General features: G+C 35.6%; 1 protein-coding gene across 1 annotated transcript; it reads left to right on the top strand.

Moving 5' to 3' along the window:
• The first annotated feature begins 1,608 nt into the window (after nucleotides 1–1,608).
• LOC128231119 (uncharacterized) lies at nucleotides 1,609–7,259 on the top strand. The gene is made up of 2 exons (XM_052943539.1): nucleotides 1,609–5,374; nucleotides 5,590–7,259. Exons 1-2 carry the CDS (start codon nucleotides 1,609–1,611, stop codon nucleotides 7,257–7,259), a joined length of 5,436 nt encoding a protein of 1,811 aa, XP_052799499.1.
• The last annotated feature ends 15,378 nt before the right edge of the window (nucleotides 7,260–22,637 follow it).

The following is a 22,637-nucleotide window of genomic DNA, read 5'->3' as shown; positions in this document are numbered from 1 at the left end:
TGATAAGCGAATGTAAAGTAAAAGAGGCATATTCTATTATCTTGTTTTGCAATGACGCCGTTTTCCATTTCCGGGGCATCCAGGCATTCAAGTCAACACTTCTGTGTTGCTCTTGTTAGTTTTGTATATCCTTAAAGCATCCATCATTGCAATTTTTAAGGTATCAACCATAATATTAGAGGATTTTCGGTAATAAGGACTATGGTTATACAGTATCCTCAGTAAATAATTTTACTTAAGATTTTAACTTAAGTGATGATATGATCAAGATTATTGTTCCGTTTTCACGGTTTCTATTTATAGCTCACTTTTTATTCATGTGTTGTCCAACTTCGCACTTCCGTCTAAACCGAAAGTTAGTGTATGGAAACGAGGCTGGGGGAAGCATTCTCGTTTTGGCGCTTAACCTTTTACGTAAACAACAGCATAACTCTGGTCCCATCGAAAATCACGATGTAAGCATACTTGCTTTATTATTTTGTTGATCTATATGTACCTTGATATTTGTTAAACTATGATATTCATGTTTACACTATGCCATTATTACGAAACAATGATAACAATGTGCATTCTGTACAACTGTGTAGCGAGTAAGCACTGCATGTTTTAAGGTCAGTTTAATGCTGTTTTCTCACATTTACGTCGTTAATCGAAATCTGATCTAGTCATTTCTATATGTTTTCATGATTTCTTATGTCAACGTATTCAGTGATCCGTACCTCTAGTCACAGAGAACGTTAGGATGCTTACTGTTTATTGTTTTTGAATAACGTATCTATTTTTAGACTTCTATTGAGAGCGATGTTAATGCAAAGTACAAGGGAAGTAACCGTTGCTTTATTTAGCTTCTGTGCATCTATGATTTATTTCCCTTGTTTCTACTGTTCATAAGGTCTGGAACTATACTGTTCCGTGTACAAGGGTTTAACCCTTTGATTGTTTCGGAATTTAATAAGAAATGGATTTAATTGGATATTACTTAAACTATCACTGTCATAATGTTCTAGTCGTTGATGTTTAATGCATTTTAGTGGCGTGATTATTCTGTATAAATCAGAAATATATAGATCTAAATATTCTCTCGATTTACTTATAATATGCTGCATTCATTTGGTACAAATAACACCTATGTGACTGTAGCATCTTATGGTGGGCTTTTGGCATTTTTCTTTACTGGCTAAGAATGATCACACCTCTGAAATGACGGATAGTTATTATACTAGTAATACATCGTTGTTTTTTGTTTCTTTCACAGCAATTTACCAAATTCTCAGGACAATAAAAATGGAAAATGGAACAGTTTTCAACGTGTTTGGACTCCCCTTGAACGTTGTACTGAGATAGGTTTATCTGTCTGCACTACGGCAGAACAGTAAATTGATCCTTCGACTGGAACTGTGCCTGGAAGATGGCGGACGAAAAGGACATCCCCGTTTTGGAAGAAAGAACACGAACTATGACAGAGAACGGTTTAGAGTACAAAAAACACATCAAACGGACAGAAAGAGACAGTGCTCTAAAAAATTGACTATTGAATCTGACATACTTATCAGTATTCTAGATGAAACGGACGATCATGGCGTAATAAGAGGTGGATATTCGAAGTGGATGACACTGTATGAGACCCTCCTTTACGTAAATGAGGATTATCAACAGCTCCTCACATCTGCAGAAATCAAAGAAGATTCCTTTGAATCAAAGGCTGAGGGGTTCACTGACATTAAACGTCGTGCTGAGGAGAAGTTGATGAGACCAACACAACGAAGTGAAATGACAATCTCGCAAAAAAGTGTAAAAAGCAACGCCTCGAGCAAGATTTCTATCGAAAGAATTAAGGAGAGCCAAAGGAAGGCAGAACTTTTGGCGAGAAAAGCTGCCTTTCAGGAAAGACAAAAGATAGAAGAAGAAAAGCTAAAAACGAAAATGAAAGAAGAGGCGTTAGAGTTAGACACTGAAATCAAAGTGAGTGAGGCGAAGGAAAAAGTGTTGGACGAGCTCGAAAGCGTGTTACAGGACGATAGACTGTTTTCTAATATGGAGAGCCCAAAGACAGGGGGAGCCGACCAACACCATGGAACTGTTGGCCCCAATGCACAACAGACGTCAGTGTGGCAACCATACGTGCCACATTCCGATTGGACTCCTCAACCGAGAACGACATCGAAAAGTGCAGTTTCCGAGCCCCATATCACGTTCCAGGAACAGACAACGACACATGCCCAACCATCTCAACCGGTATCTAGACTTGCGACGACAGGAGCAAACATGTATAGTGACTTAAAAACTGTTGACAATGCTGGACACACCATTGCTCAGTACTTGAGCCGAAAGGATGTTCTGAAGGGCAGACTCTACTCTTTTAGTGGCAAATGCGAACACTACTTGTCATGGAAGGACACATTCACATGTGTTATGCTTGAGGTTGGTGCCAGTCCAGCGGAAGAACTTGACATGTTGTTGCGCTGGGCAGGTACAGGCTCAAGGCAGATTAGCAGCATAAAGTCTGCCAACTCGGACAATCCCCAACTTGGATTGTTCCGTGCATGGGATAGATTAGACACACAGTATGGCTCACCTGAAAGAGTAGAATTGGCCCTCAGAACCAAACTAAACAATGTACCAAGGATCACATTTAAGGACAAAATGAAACTTTTTGACTTATCTGATGTGTTGGCCGAAATTTCTGCTATAAAAAGCAAACCGAAATACTCAGCTCTTCTTAGCTACTTGGACACTGCGGCCGGTGTTAATCCCACTATTAACAAACTGCCAGTACCATTCCAGAACAAATGGCGTGACAAGGCACTGTTTTACAAAAGATCACATAATGTCTTATTCCCACCTTTCACTTATTTTTGTCAATTTGTCAATGATATGGCTGTTGCATACAATGACCCTAGCTTTGATTTCGATGTTTCACAGGTTTCGCAGGGTACAAGCGACACAAGACAACGCCAACAACGCCCGACTTCAGTGACGGTCAACAAGACATTACAGAACGCGGAAAACGACCTGATCACCTGCCCTCTGCACAGAGACCGACACAAGCTCACCGAATGTAGAACTTTCAAGCACAAGAGCCTGGAAGAACGACGACAGCTCCTGAAACAGAACGGTATTTGTTTTAGGTGCTGTGCAGGCCGACACCTCTGCAGGGACTGTGTTGAAGCTGTCCGGTGCATTGAGTGTAGTTCAACAAACCACTCGACCCCGATGCACGTATTCAGAGCAGCTAGAGATCACGGCGGGGAGAGAGGCCCCAAGCATGCGGAAGAGGGTTCAAGGCCTGACATGAAGGTTGATTCGAAGTGTACCGAGGTTTGCGGAAATAAACCAGGAAAATCATGTGCCAAAATTGTTTTAGTAGACATCATGCACAACGACAGCAAAAGGCCGCCTTTACGAACATATGCCATCATAGATGATCAAAGCAATCACTCACTTGCGAAAGCGGAATTGTTCAACCAATTTGATGTGAAAAGTCCGGCGTCCCCATATTCCCTGAAAAGCTGTGGCGGCCGAGTGACCTTGACAGGCAGGCAAGCAAATGGTTTTGAGGTACGATCGATAAATGGTTCCGAGCGGCTTGAACTCCCTATTCTCACCGAATGCGACCTAATCCCGGACAACAGAAGAGAAATTCCAACACCTGAAGTTGCTGCCAACCACACCCATCTGAGATGTATCGCCGAATCCATCCCACCACTGGACAATGAGGCTGAAATTCTACTGCTCATAGGAAGAGATCTTATGCCAGCCCACTACATCTTAGACCAAAGGCTGGGCTGTGAAAATCAGCCCTTTGCGCAGAAGCTGAGATTAGGATGGGTGATCATAGGGGAATGTTGCTTGGATGGCAACCATGTGCCACAGGACCTGAACAGCATGAAGACCTTCATAAACAGAAATGGCCGCCCATCTCTCATGGAGCCTTGCGAAAACGCATTCAATAAGAAGGCATTATTTGCAACCTCCAGAGACGACAATAGGATTGGCCCATCACAAGAAGACAAAAAGTTTTGTAGCTTGATGTCCACAAACATGAAGAGAAATGAAGAAGGGAATTGGGTGGCACCATTACCATTCAAAGAGCCAAGAAACATCTTGCCAAACAACAGACCAAATGCGGTCAGAAGAACTGCCAGCTTCGTTTCGTCTCTTCAAAAGGATCATGTTAAGAAAGAACACACCCTGGACTTCATGGAGGACCTCTTTGAAAAGGGACATGCAGAGAAGGCACCACCACTTGATCCGAAAGAAGAAGCGTGGTATCTACCACTGTTTGGCGTATACCACCCAAAGAAGAAAGATCGTATCAGGATAGTTTTTGACTCTTCAGCCAAATACAACGGATTATCTCTGAATGATGTTCTGATGACCGGTCCAAACCTGACCAACAACCTTCTTGGCGTCCTTATGAGATTTCGTAAGGGCGCTGTTGCTGTCATGGCAGACATACAGCAGATGTTTTACAGTTTCCTTGTAAGACAAGACCACAGGAGATACCTGAGATTCGTATGGCCAGAGGACAACGACCTCAGCAACAACTTATTGGATTACCAAATGAATGTCCACGTGTTTGGAAATAGACCATCGCCTGCTGTGGCAACTTATGGTCTTCACAAGGCAGCAGAGATGGCAGCGTCTACTGTAGGTAAAGATGTCGAAAAACTTGTGAAACGGGACTTTTATGTAGATGACGCCCTTACCTCCCACGAATCTAGTGAGGAAGCCATTGATCTTTTGAAGAGAACCCAGTATGCACTACAAGAATTCGGAAACATCCGGCTTCACAAGCTATGCTCTAACTCTCGTCAAGTTTTGGCGGCGTTCGACAAGGACGACCTTGCAAAGGATCTGAAAGATCTAGATCTGGAAAACGAGTTTCCACTGCAGAGAAGTCTTGGGGTATGTTGGAATGTCCAGCAAGATACATTTACCTTCCGCGTCACCCTAGATGACAACGCCTTCACCAGAAGGGGTGTTCTATCCACAATCAACGGCCTCTATGACCCCATAGGTCTAGCTGCAGCATTTACAATCACAGGGAAACTTCTACTGCGAGAAAGTCTCACCGAAACCCTGGGCTGGGATGAGCCCTTACCTCATCGGCTGTTGGAAAGATGGTCTCATTGGAAGCAATCACTAGATGCGTTGAAGAAAGTGCAGATCCCAAGAATGTACTGCCCCAAGTCAAACGACGACATACAACAGAGAGACCTGTATGTGTATTCAGATGCGTCGGAGAAGGCAGTAGCAGCAGTGGCCTACTTGCTGTCAGTGGACAAGAACGGCGACAAGCATCTAGGATTTGTCCTCGGAAAGGCAAAGGTTGCACCTAAGCATGGTCAAACGATTCCACGACTGGAGCTATGTGCCGCCGTTTTGGCCGTTGAAACCTATGACATCTGCCAACAGGAGCTTGATCTTGACATACACCAAGCACACTTCTTCACAGCAAAGTGGTCCTTGGATACATCTACAATGAAACACGTAGATTTCACATATACGTTGGAAACCGGATAGACCGCATCAGGACTTCCACTAGACCAGATCAATGTCGTTATGTTCCCTCATCTCTGAACCCAGCTTACGATGCAACACGGGGAGTGACTTCCGAAGATTTACCGGAGAGCAAATGGCTGAAGGGAACTCGCCATGCACTGAAGGACAGCGACACTAGCAGGGACATCTCTAAGTTCCCACTTGTGCTACCAGAAGAATACAAAGAAGTGAGAACTCTCAAAACAGATTTCAATAAGAGGTGTTCTCTTGGTTGTGAAAGGTTTAAGAGGTTTTCATCATGGACCGCGGTGGTCAGGGCCATTAGCCTGATTCAGAATCGACTCAGAACACTTTCAGCAGAACAGACTCTCCGTGATTCTGTTTATATTCGGGAACTTGCACAACTCGCGGTCATACAGGCTTTACAACACGAAATCTTTGCAGAGGAAATCAGGGCTTTGACAAACAACCGCCAGCTTGCAAAGAACAGTCAAATACGCAATCTCTCACCATACCTGGACAAGGATGGCATCCTTCGAGTCGGGGGACGTCTGAATAATTCGCAGCTGAACTCCACAGTTAAAACCCCCATCATAATCCCTCGACATCATCTCAGTATGCTGCTTGTTCGTCACTTTCACGAGAAAACGTGTCATCAAGGCCGGCAATTAACAGAAGGTGCTGTTCGCAATGGAGGTTTTTGGATTTTGGGCAGCAAGCGACAAGTAGCTTCGTGCATACACAACTGTCTGCAGTGCAGACGCTCTCGGACTAAGCTTGAAACTCCAAGAATGGCTGACCTTCCGTCTGATAGGCTGAACCCAACACCACCATTTACCAACGTTGGCATTGACGTCTTTGGACCATGGCAGATCACGACCAGAAGAACTAGAGGAGGGCAGGCAAATTCAAAACGCTGGGCCCTCATGTTCACCTGCTTGGTTGTACGAGCTGTACACATTGAGCTGCTGGAGGAGATGACCTCATCATGCTTCATCAATGCTTTGAGACGATTTTGTGCCCTGCGAGGCGAGGTGAAGATGATCCGGTCAGATTGTGGCACAAACTTTGTTGGTTCAACCGCAGACTTGGAAGCAAACGTGATAAACGTGGAAAACAAACCACTGAAGGACTATCTAGTTGATTCCGGAATCAACTGGGTTTTTAACCCTCCGCATTCTTCTCACTTTGGCGGCGTCTGGGAGAGGATGATTGGGGTTGCAAGGAAAATCTTGGATGCCATGCTCTTGAATGTGAAACAACTTACCCACGAGGTCCTTCAAACTTTTATGGCTGAAGTGAGTTCCATCATGAACGCCAGACCACTTACCCCAGTGTCGACGGATCCAGAGGTTCCCTTTCCGCTTACGCCAGCGACCTTACTCACCATGAAAACAAATCATGTTGTAGAATCATTCAAACTGGAAGACTTCAATGGCAAGGATCTTTACAAGACGGAATGGAGACGTGTTCAGCATCTTGCGGACATCTTCTGGTCCCGTTGGAAAAACGAATATTTGCCAACACTTCAAACCAGACGTAAGTGGCAAGACGATGGAAAGAATGTGACAAATGGAGATGTCGTTCTTCTTCGAGACAACTCCGTTCACAGAAATGAATGGCCAATTGGTGTAATCGTCAGCACCAATTTTAGCGAGGACGGCAGAGTGCGCTCTGTTGATGTAAGGCTTGGGAAAGACAGGAAAGTCTACACTCGGCCTGTCTCAGAGTTAGTCTTACTTTTGTCAAAGTAACTTCATGCATATACATTGTATATTGTCATTATAGAGTAGAACCTGTCATTGCTGGACATATTTTATGCATCTGAACTGCATTGGCTGATTACATGTTTTTCAGATGCATTTTGTCTGTACAAATTGATTATATCGAAGAACTATACTCATTGAAAATGTTTAATTACTCTGTAATACATGTTTACTCTAGAATGTAGCTGCAAAAGACAGGTTCTATAGTTGAAAGGTTTTGCAGCAATTTTGAATCCCTTAAATTGCTGGTTGTCTTACTGATGCATAATGTTTAATGCATAATATTTTGAAATTTAGTAAATATTTTAAGTGTATTTTGTTAAGATTGAAGATGGACAAGTCATGTGGCCTTAGACAATTATGTTAATAATGTTAATACAATAATGTTAATGTTTTAGTGAAATTTAGTAATTTCAGACGGGGAGTGTTCCGTTTTCACGGTTTCTATTTATAGCTCACTGTTTATTCATGTGTTGTCCAACTTCGCACTTCCGTCTAAACCGAAAGTTAGTGTATGGAAACGAGGCTGGGGGAAGCATTCTCGTTTTGGCGCTTAACCTTTTACGTAAACAACAGCATAACTCTGGTCCCATCAAAAATCACGATGTAAGCATACTTGCTTTATTATTTTGTTGATCTATATGTACCTTGATATTTGTTAAACTATGATCTTCATGTTTACACTATGCCATTATTACGAAACAATAATAACAATGTGCATTCTGTACAACTGTGTAGCGAGTAAGCACTGCATGTTTTAAGGTCAGTTTAATGCTGTTTTCTCACATTTACGTCGTTAATCGAAATCTGATCTAGTCATTTCTATATGTTTTCATGATTTCTTATGTCAACGTATTCAGTGATCCGTACCTCTAGTCACAGAGAACGTTAGGATGCTTACTGTTTATTGTTTTTGAATAACGTATCTATTTTTAGACTTCTATTGAGAGCGATGTTAATGCAAAGTACAAGGGAAGTAACCGTTGCTTTATTTAGCTTCTGTGCATCTATGATTTATTTCCCTTGTTTCTACTGTTCATAAGGTCTGGAACTATACTGTTCCGTGTACAAGGGTTTAACCCTTTGATTGTTTCGGAATTTAATAAGAAATGGATTTAATTGGATATTACTTAAACTATCACTGTCATAATGTTCTAGTCGTTGATGTTTAATGCATTTTAGTGGCGTGATTATTCTGTATAAATCAGAAATATATAGATCTAAATATTCTCTCGATTTACTTATAATATGCTGCATTCATTTGGTACAAATAACACCTATGTGACTGTAGCATCTTATGGTGGGCTTTTGGCATTTTTCTTCACTGGCTAAGAATGATCACACCTCTGAAATGACGGATAGTTATTATACTAGTAATACATCGTTGTTTTTTGTTTCTTTCACAGCAATTTACCAAATTCTCAGGACAATAAAAATGGAAAATGGAACAGTTTTCAACGTGTTTGGACTCCCCTTGAACGTTGTACTGAGATAGGTTTATCTGTCTGCACTACGGCAGAACAATTATTGTAATTGTTATTGTGATGGAATATTGAACTGAGAATCGGCAGTTTATATCTATAACATATCAGATGCATTCACTTAGCCAGACCTTTAAAAGTTGATGTATACATTTGCAGTCGAAATATATCTCTAAACACGTGTGCAATAAGGTAATTGGGGAAGGAAAAAAAGTATTGTAGAACGAAATATGTCGAAAAAAATACAAAAAAAGGCCGAAAAATGTCGTAAAATTGAACATTTACCGTACCTCAATACAAAAGTAAACATATGTTAAATTAGAAGTATGGTATAGTAAGAAGCCTCTGTGTTTGGATACAAAAGTTATTGAGAAGATTTGCCTTGTCAATGTTTCATTCGTAGAAGGTGTCATCGTGGATGAGAGGGGGAATATGCTTGGTTAACGACAGTTTTCCGAAAGTATGTCAAGGAGAAGGTATCACTCCGAAGTATTAAACAAGTTTTTCATAATGTATTTGGTTGGCAGTTCTTATGATATGTTCGGCATGATTGCGTATCATCCTATAAGCTCCCAGTAATGCTCATTGTTCGAGAGTTTAGACCTTAAATAGTTGTTGTATACATTTGCAGTCGACATATATTTCTAAACACGTGCATAAAACTATTATTGACCATTCATGACCAACAAAGGTCTATTCTAAAGCGCATTTTTACAAAGTGGAAAATATACAAAAGCCAAGTCGAAAAATGTGACAAAATTGAATTTGGCATATATAGGTAAATACCACAGATAACACTGGTTAAAAGTGAGTTTTAGCTCAATTTGTCACATAGTCTGTATTAACTGATATTTTCGACGGTAGGGCAATACAGAGTTTTAGAATGAAATATGTAGAAATAAACAACAGAAACAGAAATGTACATTTACCGTATTTTGGTCAATACCAAAGTTTACACATGTGAAATTAGAGACTAGGAAGTCACAAAACATCGCCTAAATAATGAAAACAGTTCAATAAGGCATTTAAGACAGGAATCGGATTAAAGATGTTCACCGATAAAGTATTCTCATAAGTCAGTAACCAAAGACAATAAGTAAATAGTAAGTTTAGTAATCTCAGACTCACGAAGGTTAATGAGAGCTTCACTGAATATGATTGTACTATTCGTGTACAATTCAATAGCTTTATGTTTGGAATTTGCTCAAGCTGTGTTCTTGACCATGTTTATATATTCTTTGATCTTTTCTGTTGGCTAAAAGAACATTTATTTCAAAAGAGCTTGATAAAGATACACACACTTATAGCATAATCGATAAAAAAATGTTATTAAAGTTATGATATATGTCAGGTAAACAAGTGATACATGCACAAAACAAGATGATTTCGAAAGAATTATAAAGGAAGCCTAATTGCTTATACTATGCCTAGGTTCTGTCAATCTTTTAAGCTGCTTGTAATTATGTAAATGTAAAAATATTTATGTCATTGTTATAATTTGATTGGTAAGGTGAAAGGCGAATGACAAATATATAAAGTAGTAGGTGATAAAATGCGCTTGAAGTATGAAAGCAGCCAAAGAGAGTACCGCAAAGAGCATGAAAGAGGGGGGGGGGGGCACAGGTAAGTCAGGTCAGTTGCAGAGTCAAGGCTGTTCTAAATTATCTTAAGGAGATCAAAAAGGGTTCGTTTGACGAATGTTGTGCTGAACGTGATTTTATATCGTTGAGTTGGTCAAATCCGTGGCGTTTTTGGGTCCAAACGTAATGGTAGGCGTCCTTTATTTTCACCACATTGATATTGTTTTAAGAACAAACGTTTATAAGATTACTACAGTGCATCCGCAGCCTTGCATGGGTGGCACTCAATTTGTGTTCACCCTTAAAGTAGAAATAAGGAACTGATTGTTTATTCCTGTTAAGATTTAACTTAAAGTGCATTCCATGACGATATTGTAGTTAGTAGATATGGATTCCATAATAAATGAGTTCTACAAGAAAAATTACGTTGGTTAACAGAATTTCGAAGATTGTAAGAGGTTGTATCACTAACTTGGGAAGGAATTAGCGAAGTGAAATAGGCGGGCGTAATCTTGAAAAAAGGTGAGTTTATTTTTTGTCCTTCTCTCCTTCAAATTTTGAGTCCTGTTTCAATATGAGGATTTGAAATGGAAACAAGTCGTGTTGGTCCGGAGATGATTCGCGCTGCCTCATGCTGAATCTTCTCTATTTCGTTTTCGTCAGCTGGCGTAAGAATGTCCCAAACCACATCTGCATATTCCTAAAGTAGACGAATAAATGCTTTACTTATAACTTCTAGCCATTTGCGATCAAGGAGGTATTTGAATGATCGCACGATTTTAGTACGTAGCCAAACTTTGTTTTTTCACGGACTGATTATGCTCATGCCATGGCCAGTTATTGAAGAGTGTGATACCCAGATGTTTATGAGTAGTATCCATAATGTTAGGTGCATGTGCCTGTCTGTTTGTTTTTCGAGATATAAGAAGTGATACAGTTATTGCTGGGTTGACTGATACACCTCTCTGTCCAAAAATGGATATTGTGCATGTCACCATTTAGTTGCTGGACCGCAAACAAGAAATCATGGACAATGATATACATGGTAGTACCATCTGCAAAAAGATGCATGGGTGAGTTTAGTTCACGAACGATATCATGTATATAGACATCAAAGAGTAAGGGACTAAGGATTGAACCTTGCGGAACTCCGGCAGTTTGAAAAGGAGAGCTTCATGCCATATGCGATCAATAGATTTTGAAATGTCGCAGAATACTGCTCTTACTTCTTTACCTTCATCTAGAGAGAGGCAGAATGATTGTTAGATAGATACAAGCTGATTAACGGTGGAGTCCTTTGGAACAAAGCTTGAATGAAATGGTGTTAGGAAGTCGTTATTACAGCAGAAGTTGAATATGTATTTTCTTATAACAATTAACATGGATTTTGGACGTTAATTACGGACATCTAGGTGATCTGTCTTTTTAAAAATGTGCGAACATGTGCCAGTTTCCACTCGCTATGAACTTTAACAGAACGAAAATAGTACTTAAAAAGGTCTCAAAGGGGCTGTGCCATTTCGGTTGTTATCTACCTTAGAACATATCTGTTTACAGAGTAAGGTTCCGTTGCCTTGCTAGTCTTCAGAACCTTTATGGAGTCAAGATCATCTTGACTGAAAATATTATAATTCTACATTTAAAGGACATCAGAGACAACGGTAAGAGGTCTATTATGTATAGTAAGAAGGCGCTGTGATTGAAAAGAGTTACTCAGAGGATTTGTTGTGTCAATGTTTGATTCGTTGATACGGTTCCATCATGGATGAGAGATGCTTGGATGCCAATGCAGGCCTTGTACAATTTGAAACAGTTTCCCAAAAGTCCATTGAGGAGAAGGTATCTGCCTGAAGTATCAAAATAAGTTTGTCACAATGTATTTGCATGGCAGTTCTTATGATATGGTTGGCATGATTGCGTTTCGTCCTATAAGCTCGCATGTGGATTTCATTGTTCGAGAGTCTTGTTCTTTCATTAGCTCTTCGTTTGACGAATTATCGTACGAATTTAATTATGAAATTGAAGGGGGGATCCTGAGTGCGAATTGTTATAAACTTTGACGGTTTACATATTTCACAAAATGTCATAAGTTGATGAGTGAAACTATTAGCGTACATATCGATATTTGTGTGTAAAGATGAACTTCAGTCAAAAAATGGCACAAACGATCGGAGTTTTACACAGTCCACAGAAGACTTTCCGTTTAAATATTGATCCAAATGTTTTGTTGAATTTCAATATGCAATTCATAGGTCAGTTATAACGAACTAACTGATCTAGAAATGTTTCCTCTACACCACATTTTAAACAATATCTGATGATGAAACTAAGAATAAGTCGAGAAGAGATTATGAGGCTTCGATAAAATGAGTAGCGTCACGGATGACTTGTGAGAGCTTAAATTGTTAAATGGACTCAATATGTTGTCCACATATTAATTTATTCAAATTAAGGTTAAAATCTCCTGTAATGACTATGTCTTTTATACAAGTACCAACCGCCAGTGATATTGAGTTGGCAATTGATTCAAGTACATATGAAGTGGAATAAGGAATAAGCTCTCTTTTTTCGTAGACTGTGGCCTGCAACAAAGGCGTTTCTTGTAATTGTCGATTGTCATCGATTTAGACACAAAATGAGCAATTTTAAACTAATACAAACACAATAAATACGGTATGATGTAGATACCTCAAATATCCAAATCAGTTTACATTTTGATTCTTTTCGTGATTTTTTTTAAAGTATTTCTCACTTCAAAATACTTTTTGTAATCAAGTTTGCGGTTTTACAGATTATTGTAGCATATAAAACTTACACACTTTTTAAAATTCGGTCCGTTGTATGTCGAATTTTCTCACTTTTTGAATATTAATATGAGAAACTACAGAAACAAGCTTAGTAGCCGAAAGTTAAACATAAACCCCGTTTAATGGCACAGGGTAAAAGCCAAAGACATAGAACACAAAAAGAAACAATCACAAACTTTTGAAACCTTTTGGAGCTAAAAAAGAACGTTTCTATAACTGCCATGGAATGTGGTCGTTTTACTCACTGTATTCAAGTTATAATTCGAAATTGGTGCAATTGATAGATTTTGATATATAACGCTGTTTCTCTACATAGTTCGACATGCAAAGATTTTTTTGTGATTTTTCCCACAGCTCGAAACTGCGGTTGTGCCATTGAACATCATGTCTCAACACTTCTTGCCCAATTTAGATGCCGAAACACCTTTAAAATGTTTGCTATAACCACACAATTGGGCGACAGGACAAAAATTGTTTTTATTATATGGCGAAAAATCCTAAAGGTGTCGAAAAATGAGATAGAAATTGGATATTTCTCGTATTAACATCAAGTAACCAATTTAACAAGATTGTAGTCAGCCTTATGTGCACACATAGTCTGTAAAACCCACGAAAAGGGTTTTTATTGTAGGTGAAAAATAGTTTTCTTATATAACACATGACGAAGATTGAACACGTTTGTCGTAAATAATAATAAAAAAACATCGAACTTATGTCATGAAAGTATAGTTTTTTAAATCTTAAGTTAATAGATACTAATGTCAGAAAGATATTTCATGCAGTCTCATAAATATGAAAAAGTCAAAAACATATGGGAAACAAATCAAACTGTTGTATATTTGTCGTATCTTAATTATGACCAAAACTAAGCAAAAGGTAGGAAGTGTATTGGACACGCATATTATATAAAATCACAAAAATATATGACTACAGAATTAAAATATCTATTGCAAGTTGAAAAATAAATAATAACATATGCTGAAATTTGGAAAAAAAAATAATTTTCTATTTCAAAACCAAAATTCATCTCACGTCTTCTTGTCTTATGTAGCACATTTGGTGTATACATCCACATAAATCTCTGACAAAACAACACAGAAAATTGTCACAAGAAATAATATTTACCGTATCTACATCAGAGATAATGTCTACATTTACAAATTATGTTGTCAAAGAAGATGGATCGTTGATGCAGATTTATTAAAGCTAATGAAGTTTCAAAACTTTCGAAATTAGATTTTTTAACTATCTACATCAGGTTGAAAATATATTTTAGTATGAACCAGATATGGACACATGTGCATAAAACAGGAAATATCTAAATTGCGGATCGATAAATTTCGTTAACAGCTTCTCTACAGTTTTTTTTCTTTAATTTAATGCATACATGTTTTATCTACTACTATTTCTACTACTACTTCTACTACTTCTACGACTACTACTACTACTACTACTACTACTACTACTACTACTACTACTACTACTACTACTACTACTACTACTACTACTACTACTACTACTACTACTACTACTACTACTACTACTACTACTACTACTACTACTACTACAACAACAACAACAACAACTACTACTACTACTACTACTACTACTACTACTACTACTACTATTACTACTACTACTACTACTACTACTACTACTACTACTACTACTACTACTACTACTACTACTACTACTACTACCACTACTACCACTACTAGAGGAAAACATAGTGAGTGACAATGAAATTAATGTTAAATGACCTTATTTAAAAGCTTTGACATCTATTTGACAATTATGATTGAAATACTTGCTATTGTCCTGGGCGGACAAAAGAACCAACATTTATCTATCTTCGTTTACAATGGGGATTGTTATCAAACGGGGAGCATATATTGCCCCGCTGGTACAATGATATAACATTTAATACTTTTAAATAATCTCTTAGGTTTCTTTGTCAATCGCTCTCTCACAAATCTTTTGACTTTATATGTTTGCACTTGCCAGATCTATTATATTTCCTACATTGGATAGGAAACACGGTCATTTAATTAGGACAAATTGTATTTGTTGACTCAGTGACAGCCAATATGTTTCTAACAAACAAAGTAGAAAAAATGATTTAGTAATGATTCAAAGCAGCTCTTTGTATTACCACTTCTTATTACCATTCTACAGAAATTACATTTGAAATGTTCACAAACCTTTCCATTCATCTTAAGTAGAGGAAATATCTATTTTAACAGATAGCTCGTTATCAATTTCATAATTAAACAAGTGAATTAAATATAGATGTTCACTGTTATTTTTCTTTAAGGACATTTTGTATTATATTTTTGTTAGTATTAGATACAGTTGCCTTGCATATCAGTAGGAATATGGATTCATTGAATTTGTGCCCTGCAATCACCAATATACTACTTACGCACGCTAAATTTGCGATAAACGTAATTGCACCCCTAGATCGTATTGTAGATATTTCTTCCTTCCTTACATAGTTTGTTTTAATATTGGGGAAAGAGGATGACGGACAATTTTATATATTCATTGCTACAGTATGGAAAAATCTATCATTTGCTTCACAATATGCAAGATTAGTGTGCCTACAGATTCCGACCTGCATCAATAACAAAACAAACAATGATGTGTCGACACAACTTTACCAAGAAACAATGCCCCTCAACAAAAATGATACAGAATTTATACTACATTTCGTCATAGAAATTTAGTTTTGTATGAGAAATAGGAGTGCTGTTCTTCCAATTTTCTTGTTTGTGATTTTTTGTTTTTGTGTTTACCCAGTGCCATTAAACCGGATTTATGTTTAAAAATTTGCTACTGAGCTTGTTTCTGTAGTTTTTCACATAAGTATAGAAACTCCACACTATTTTTATAGTAATAATTTAAGTATAACTCTTTTTACTGGGACAAGTAAAGGGCCTCAAATATACTGAAAGGTTATTTTAGTATCGCGAGAAAATGTCCAAAATGCCAGTTTCATAACAAGCACATTATGATCTATCTACACCTGACTTTGATATGACTTTGATATGTTACAGATCGTAATATTGAAAACAAGACACAAACTATAAAGGTTTCAGATTAAAAAAGAAAGAAAAATGTTAAATGTACTCGTTGCATAGTAACTTTGGTCAAGTTTATAGCGGGCGTTTTCACTTGACGTGTTTCTATTGGTAAACTACTGCACATGGGACATATTTAGAGACAAATACATGCATTAATCAAAGTTGGACGCACACTCTGAAAAAACTGAATAATTGCTTTTATTTTTTATAAAGAAAAAAACATATTTTTTCTACTGTAGTTGAACGATTCATAAAGAGTCTCGAAACAGGAATGTTTACAAAAACTTTATAAATAGAACAACAACTGTTTTAAGGTATACTTATTTTATGTCAACAAAATTAATGTATGTTTAAATATCTGTAAGTATGCACCTATAATTAATGAATAATATACAGAAGAAAATGCCATATGCTTATTCTTAATTCTGTAAATCCATAATTCTAAATTGCAAATGTATGTCTACGTTTTTTCGATCTTATATTGTATGTATTTGTATCCATGTAAATGTGTTTTGTGTATTGTATTAGTCATATTAAATACTAGGTAAAACAAATAATGTGTATAAAATTTATAGGGCACGATTCATCTGTCAACTACCAAAAACTTACATAAAACATGTAAATTAAAATAATAGAAGACGTAGATAAAACAATAAATTGGAGACACAAGTGCGTTAAATAACAAAACTCAAAGAACAAACATTTTATGTAATATGTGGAAGAAATGATAATGGTCGACAAACAATTCAATGACGCTTATGCTTTTTAAAACATTTAAAAGAATTCAAAGAATGTCACAAAATATCACATATTCCGTTTCTAAGTTTTACCAAAATTTGAGGTGAATTTTTACAGACATCCTAATTCAAGTTCATATGTACTTGAATCCATAATCGACTCAATGTCACTGGAGGTTGATACCGTTATAAAATGAATTTTCATTACAAGATAGTTTGACCTTGAAATTAATAAATGAAAAAAATGAGTCGATATGTCAACACAATCTTCTACAAGTCTTGTAGTCCGTGACGCTACTCATTTTACCGAAACGTCCAAATCCCTTCTCGCCTTATTTTTGGTCCATCATCAAATCATGGTTAAAATGTGGTGTTTGGCAACCATACTTTTTCAGTTAGTGTGTTGCCCCATTAATTGCAATTTGAAACTATATGGTATTACATGTTAAGTAAGTTTAATTTTCCCCCGCATTGTTTGTAAAATAAGAACATTCCAAGGTAGATGAATAAAGGCACTATTGGAGGAAGAAATGTGAATTAATATAAAAAATATATCAAATATTGTTATAAAATTAGGCTAATCACGTTTGTAGGTCACATTGGCTTACCATTCTCAATGAAGAAAACCACCAACGCCGATAAATCAAATAATATATTATGGTAAGATAAATGTGGCAAGTAAAAACAAACTAATCGAAATGGTTATTTGACTGGTTAAGGTAAATTCAAAGCGTTTAAATTCGTGTATAAAATTAATTTGGCACACATCAACTTTCAACTAACAAACGCTTTGTTAAAACATGTAATGTTAGTTAATTGGAGAAAAAATAAAACAAATTATTGGAGAATTAATTGAGCAAAACCGATGAAAAACAACATTTATTTACAAATGTGTAAAAAAGTGATAGAAATTAAGTAGAGTCCAAAAATATTTAGGTCTTTTAAAACATCTCAATCAGGTCGAATGATGCCACACATTCGCGGTTTACCTTGGGACTGCGCACGTATTGCTAAAACAAATTTCAGCGATGTAAAAAGTATACATAAGTCCCAAAATTCATCTTGAGGAATCTTAAGTATAAAATGCAACACGTTTTAAAAGTAATAGCCATTTTTAAGCACTAATCAAGCAATAGTACACATCTTGAGTCCGAGCAACTGATCTAACTCAACCAAAACACACTTGATAACATTAGATTTTATATGAGTTTCACTTAGTATGTTTATATTAATACATATGTTACTATATACATAATTATTATTTATAAGCGATTATTAGTTTTGCGGACCGGCCCGATTATCGAATACCTATTTGAGCCGGCCTGTAAGCAAGTACAATCAATTTTCGTTTGAGATTAAAACAGCGGTCAGCTAAATCATAGGGTGTTGTATAAACTCCATAATCAAAATGTATTGATCATTTGAAGCTGAATGATTATAACAAAAGTAAAGGAAGCCAAGCTCTTACGACATGTTTGTTTTAGAACAGAACGTGGTTTTCCACTTGTAACGCGTTAATTTTTTATTAGATGCATTGTGAAAATTAAGACATGAGACGAGATAAGTACAGAACACATTCGTATAGACTTGTTGTGGAATATAAGCGCTAATATCTCAGAATATCTCGGCTGAGGTAAGTTATTTAGAGATACATTTGATACAAACATTCAAACACACGTGAGAACAATCACAAAACTCGTTGAAAAAATATTATGCTGCGCAACAAATGTGATTAAAATTAATATGTGTTGAAAAATATAACATCAATTGATAAAACACCTTTATTAAAGCAATGTGATCAAAATCACAGTCATTGAAAACATGTCGCAACTTTACCTCTTTTTTTGTCTAAGTCGACCAGAAGATAACACGTGATAAGTCAATTATTTGGCAATTATTTTGTATAGAACTACAGTATTCAGTGACAAAACGATAAAAAAGTCTTTATTCCAGCAAACAATCATAAAAATATAAAAAAACTTGAGATATATCGTGTTATGTCAAGACTAAATTTTAACATAAGAAGTTAGTAAACATGACACACATTTTGTGCAGAAACACCATTTTTGAGATCGAACAATAAAAGTACTTATTGTAATATGTATATGGCAAACTACAGGAACAAGCTCAGTAGTCGAAACGTTTAAACATAAAGATGTGAGGAATAATCCGCCAAACACGAAAATGGCCAATGTCTGTGTCTTACCTATCTGTCATATCTGTGTCAACCTTAAAAGTAAAAACAAGTGTCTTACATTAATTGGGGACAAATAGTTAATACTGCCGCGATGACATGGTATCAAAGACTTGTATTGCATTGCGCAAAATATGAAAAGCAATAATAAAAAGTCGGAAAATGTCACAAGATTAATTATGTTCTAATCCTGGTGAACCCAAAGGATTAACACAGTGTAAGTAACATCAACTTGATGAATAAATTAATTAAAACAAAACTTAAAACTAGGTCATGTGTATATAATTGATTTTGGACTCAATGTGTTAGAAAATATAGTAACAAGTTTTATCTATTGTAGCCATTATCAATTCGGAAAAACCATCACCAAAAGTCAAATTATTATACAGTATTGGATATATTTCATGTTTATATCAAGAACAACCTTTGACACGTACTTATTTTGAAATGTTGGTAAGCAAAGTTTGTAAAACCTCAAATTCGATGAGGTTTCGAATATTTCCAAGAAACATTAGTAACTCCTTTTTGTTTTAGTGTTAATGCGTTTTACTGCATTTATCGTACGTAGATCCTGCTGTATGTCTCATTTTTTTAACACATGGCCATCATATGGAAATTCAAAATGCCTAACTTAACATTTCGGTTTATCTAACTTCCCAATATACTTGTGTGTGCGTTCAGAAATCATCCCTATCATTTTGTCAATTCCTTGTGAAGATGTCCCTCAGACATAATCACTTTGACCTATTTTAGGCAATCTGACACATGTGATATTGCAAATTGAATGACTACATTAGTAGATTATATGTATCTTTAATCCATTCATTTTACATAAACAAATGTATATTCCTGGAAAAAAACAAAAAACAAATGGCAATAGATAGAATTTCCTTTGTATCACATCTCTACCATTTTGTCAATCTTTGTGAAGATGTTCCTCAGACATAATCACTTTGACCTATTTTAGGCATTCTAACATATGTGATATTGCAAATTGAATGACCACAGTAGCAGATTATATGTATCTTTATTCCATTCAATGTTTATTCCTTGAACAAAAAAACAAAAACAAATGGCAATAGATAGAATTTCCTTTGTGATGAATAATTTATTGCAGAGCAGAAAGTGTTGAAAAAACAGAGTCAAACAATGCTAAAAATTGAATTAATATCAAATTAAACTAAAAATATTACACATGTCGTTCTACACACAACGCGTGCCTTTATACGAATATACAGGCTGGTGCAGTTTTTGTCTTGATGAAGATCAAATTTGATTTGATAACCTTTTTCGGATAATTTGAGATTTTAATATTTTTCAACCAGCAATAGAGAAATATTTTGTTTGTTCATCGAAAGTTATTGCTTTACACACTATGCGTGCATATTTAACATACTACAACTTTCGTGTACCTCATTTGTTAAGAGTTCTGTTTTGCATATATATTACCATCATGAAATGCACCTAACCCTTACCCTAACCCTAACCCTTATATCAACGATGTGAATTGAGTGTCACTCATGCAAGGCTGCGGAAGCAAATTTGTAATTTTCACTGACATTTGTTCTCTAGAAATATTGCCAACAACCCCAATAGCCAATGTGAAAACAATAAGATTCCCTTCTACACATGTGTCTGAAATTATTATTATTATTATTTTTATTTTTTTTATTAATATTGTTATTATTATTATAATTATAATTATTATGATAATAATTGTTATCATTATTATTATGAAAACACCCAGTGAATTTACATCTTACTGACCATACCCAACAATCCTTGATAAACAGACCTAGTTCTTTTATGTAGTATATATATGCGTTGTTTTGTTTGCGGAGTTTTGTGCTGTTCAATGTTTCCTGTTTGAGATGTTTTTGTGTACTATGTCTTTGGCGTTAACACTGTGCTATTAAATGGAAGCTATGTTTAAACGATTGGCTACTAAGCTTGTTTCTGTAGTTTTTCATATAAATATTAGTATTATAAGTATTATTAGTACTATCATAATTAATTGTTATCATCATACTAGTAATTGTAATACATTTATATTGTATATCATATAATATTAATATTATTAGTATTATTAGTACTATCATTATTAATTGTTATTATCATAATACTTGTTATAACATGTATACTGCTTAAGTATATGCTTTGCTTAAATAATGGAAAGAGGTAATAAAATAATGATTTTATACCTACTTAACTGTTGGTGGAAATGACGTCTGAACAAACGTATTGTTATTCTTATCATCATTATCATTATCATTATTATTAATATTATTATTATTATTATTATTATTATTATTATTATTATTATTATTTTACAAACATATTGTTTATGGCTATGTTCTGTCTAATGATTACCGTTCTAATACGGGAATATATATGCAGATGAAAACAATGTTAACTTTCTTGAATAAGGTACGTATTTGAAGTAAAAATGTTGCCATGATTTATAATACGTCATTTGCTATAAGTCCTTTCTTTAATTTGAATAAAAATAGTTTTAAGTTACATAGTATAAAAAGTCGATATTGATTGTTCGCGTTGCATTGTACTAAAATAAATCTCTGACACGCATTTTGACAACAGTGTTAATTGTCATACATAGTGAAAACCAAAACGAAATACCAAAATAAAAAGTTTAAGGTATTTTATTACAATTTATACTTCTTTCATAGGCGTTCTGTTTCAAGTGGCTCGGGATAACATGACGCGGGTTTTGCAGCTATTGTTATTTTCAACACATATACGTACTAGTTATAAGGCGAATAATGTTGTAAATGCTTTTGTCTAATGACAGAAAAGGTTATTGCAAAGATATTACTTTAAGCATACAAGAAGTTACAATATCGACTGTTACTAGAGAACTCTATTTTATAGTGAAAGATTGGTAGTGAAATAAAGATATATTGAACTTCGAAAACATGACAGATGCGTAAAATCGTTAATAAATGTCAGTGGTAAATATAATGGAACTAGCTAGCCGTTTTCGCTGATAATGATCTTTGATTTGGAGAGAGTCTAATATCGAAATTATGTTTCGTGTTTTCGGTTGATATGATTTAAAGCTCAACTCTTGTTTTTTGCAAAACAATTTATTTCTGAATACAAACAAAACAATAGCTAGTTGTAGTTGGCCCCTTGGACGCTTAGTTTTAACCTTCCCATGAAAGCATAACTGATCGAAACAAAATAAAAATTGTTTCAAAAGTGTGTTTAATTATTATTTAGAATTTGGTTTAATTGAAAGAAAGAAGGAGTATTTTAATATTATCAATTAAAACAAAAAATGGAAAACATATATATTTTTTATGTTTTAAATTGAAACATTACTTTGTTTTTCAATTTTTATCTTAATTGACTATTTACAACGCTGCAGCTAATATTATTGTTTAGACACAATAGAAACAAAGTCCTTTATGGGTTAAACACATTTTACATTAAGAAACTAATTGTCTTATGTTAATACGCATAT

This window comes from Mya arenaria, chromosome 4 (assembly GCF_026914265.1).
Source record: "Mya arenaria isolate MELC-2E11 chromosome 4, ASM2691426v1".
NCBI lineage: Eukaryota > Metazoa > Mollusca > Bivalvia > Myida > Myidae > Mya > Mya arenaria.
Note: the sequence above shows the minus strand (reverse complement) of the source record. Positions and strands in the feature narration are given on the sequence as shown.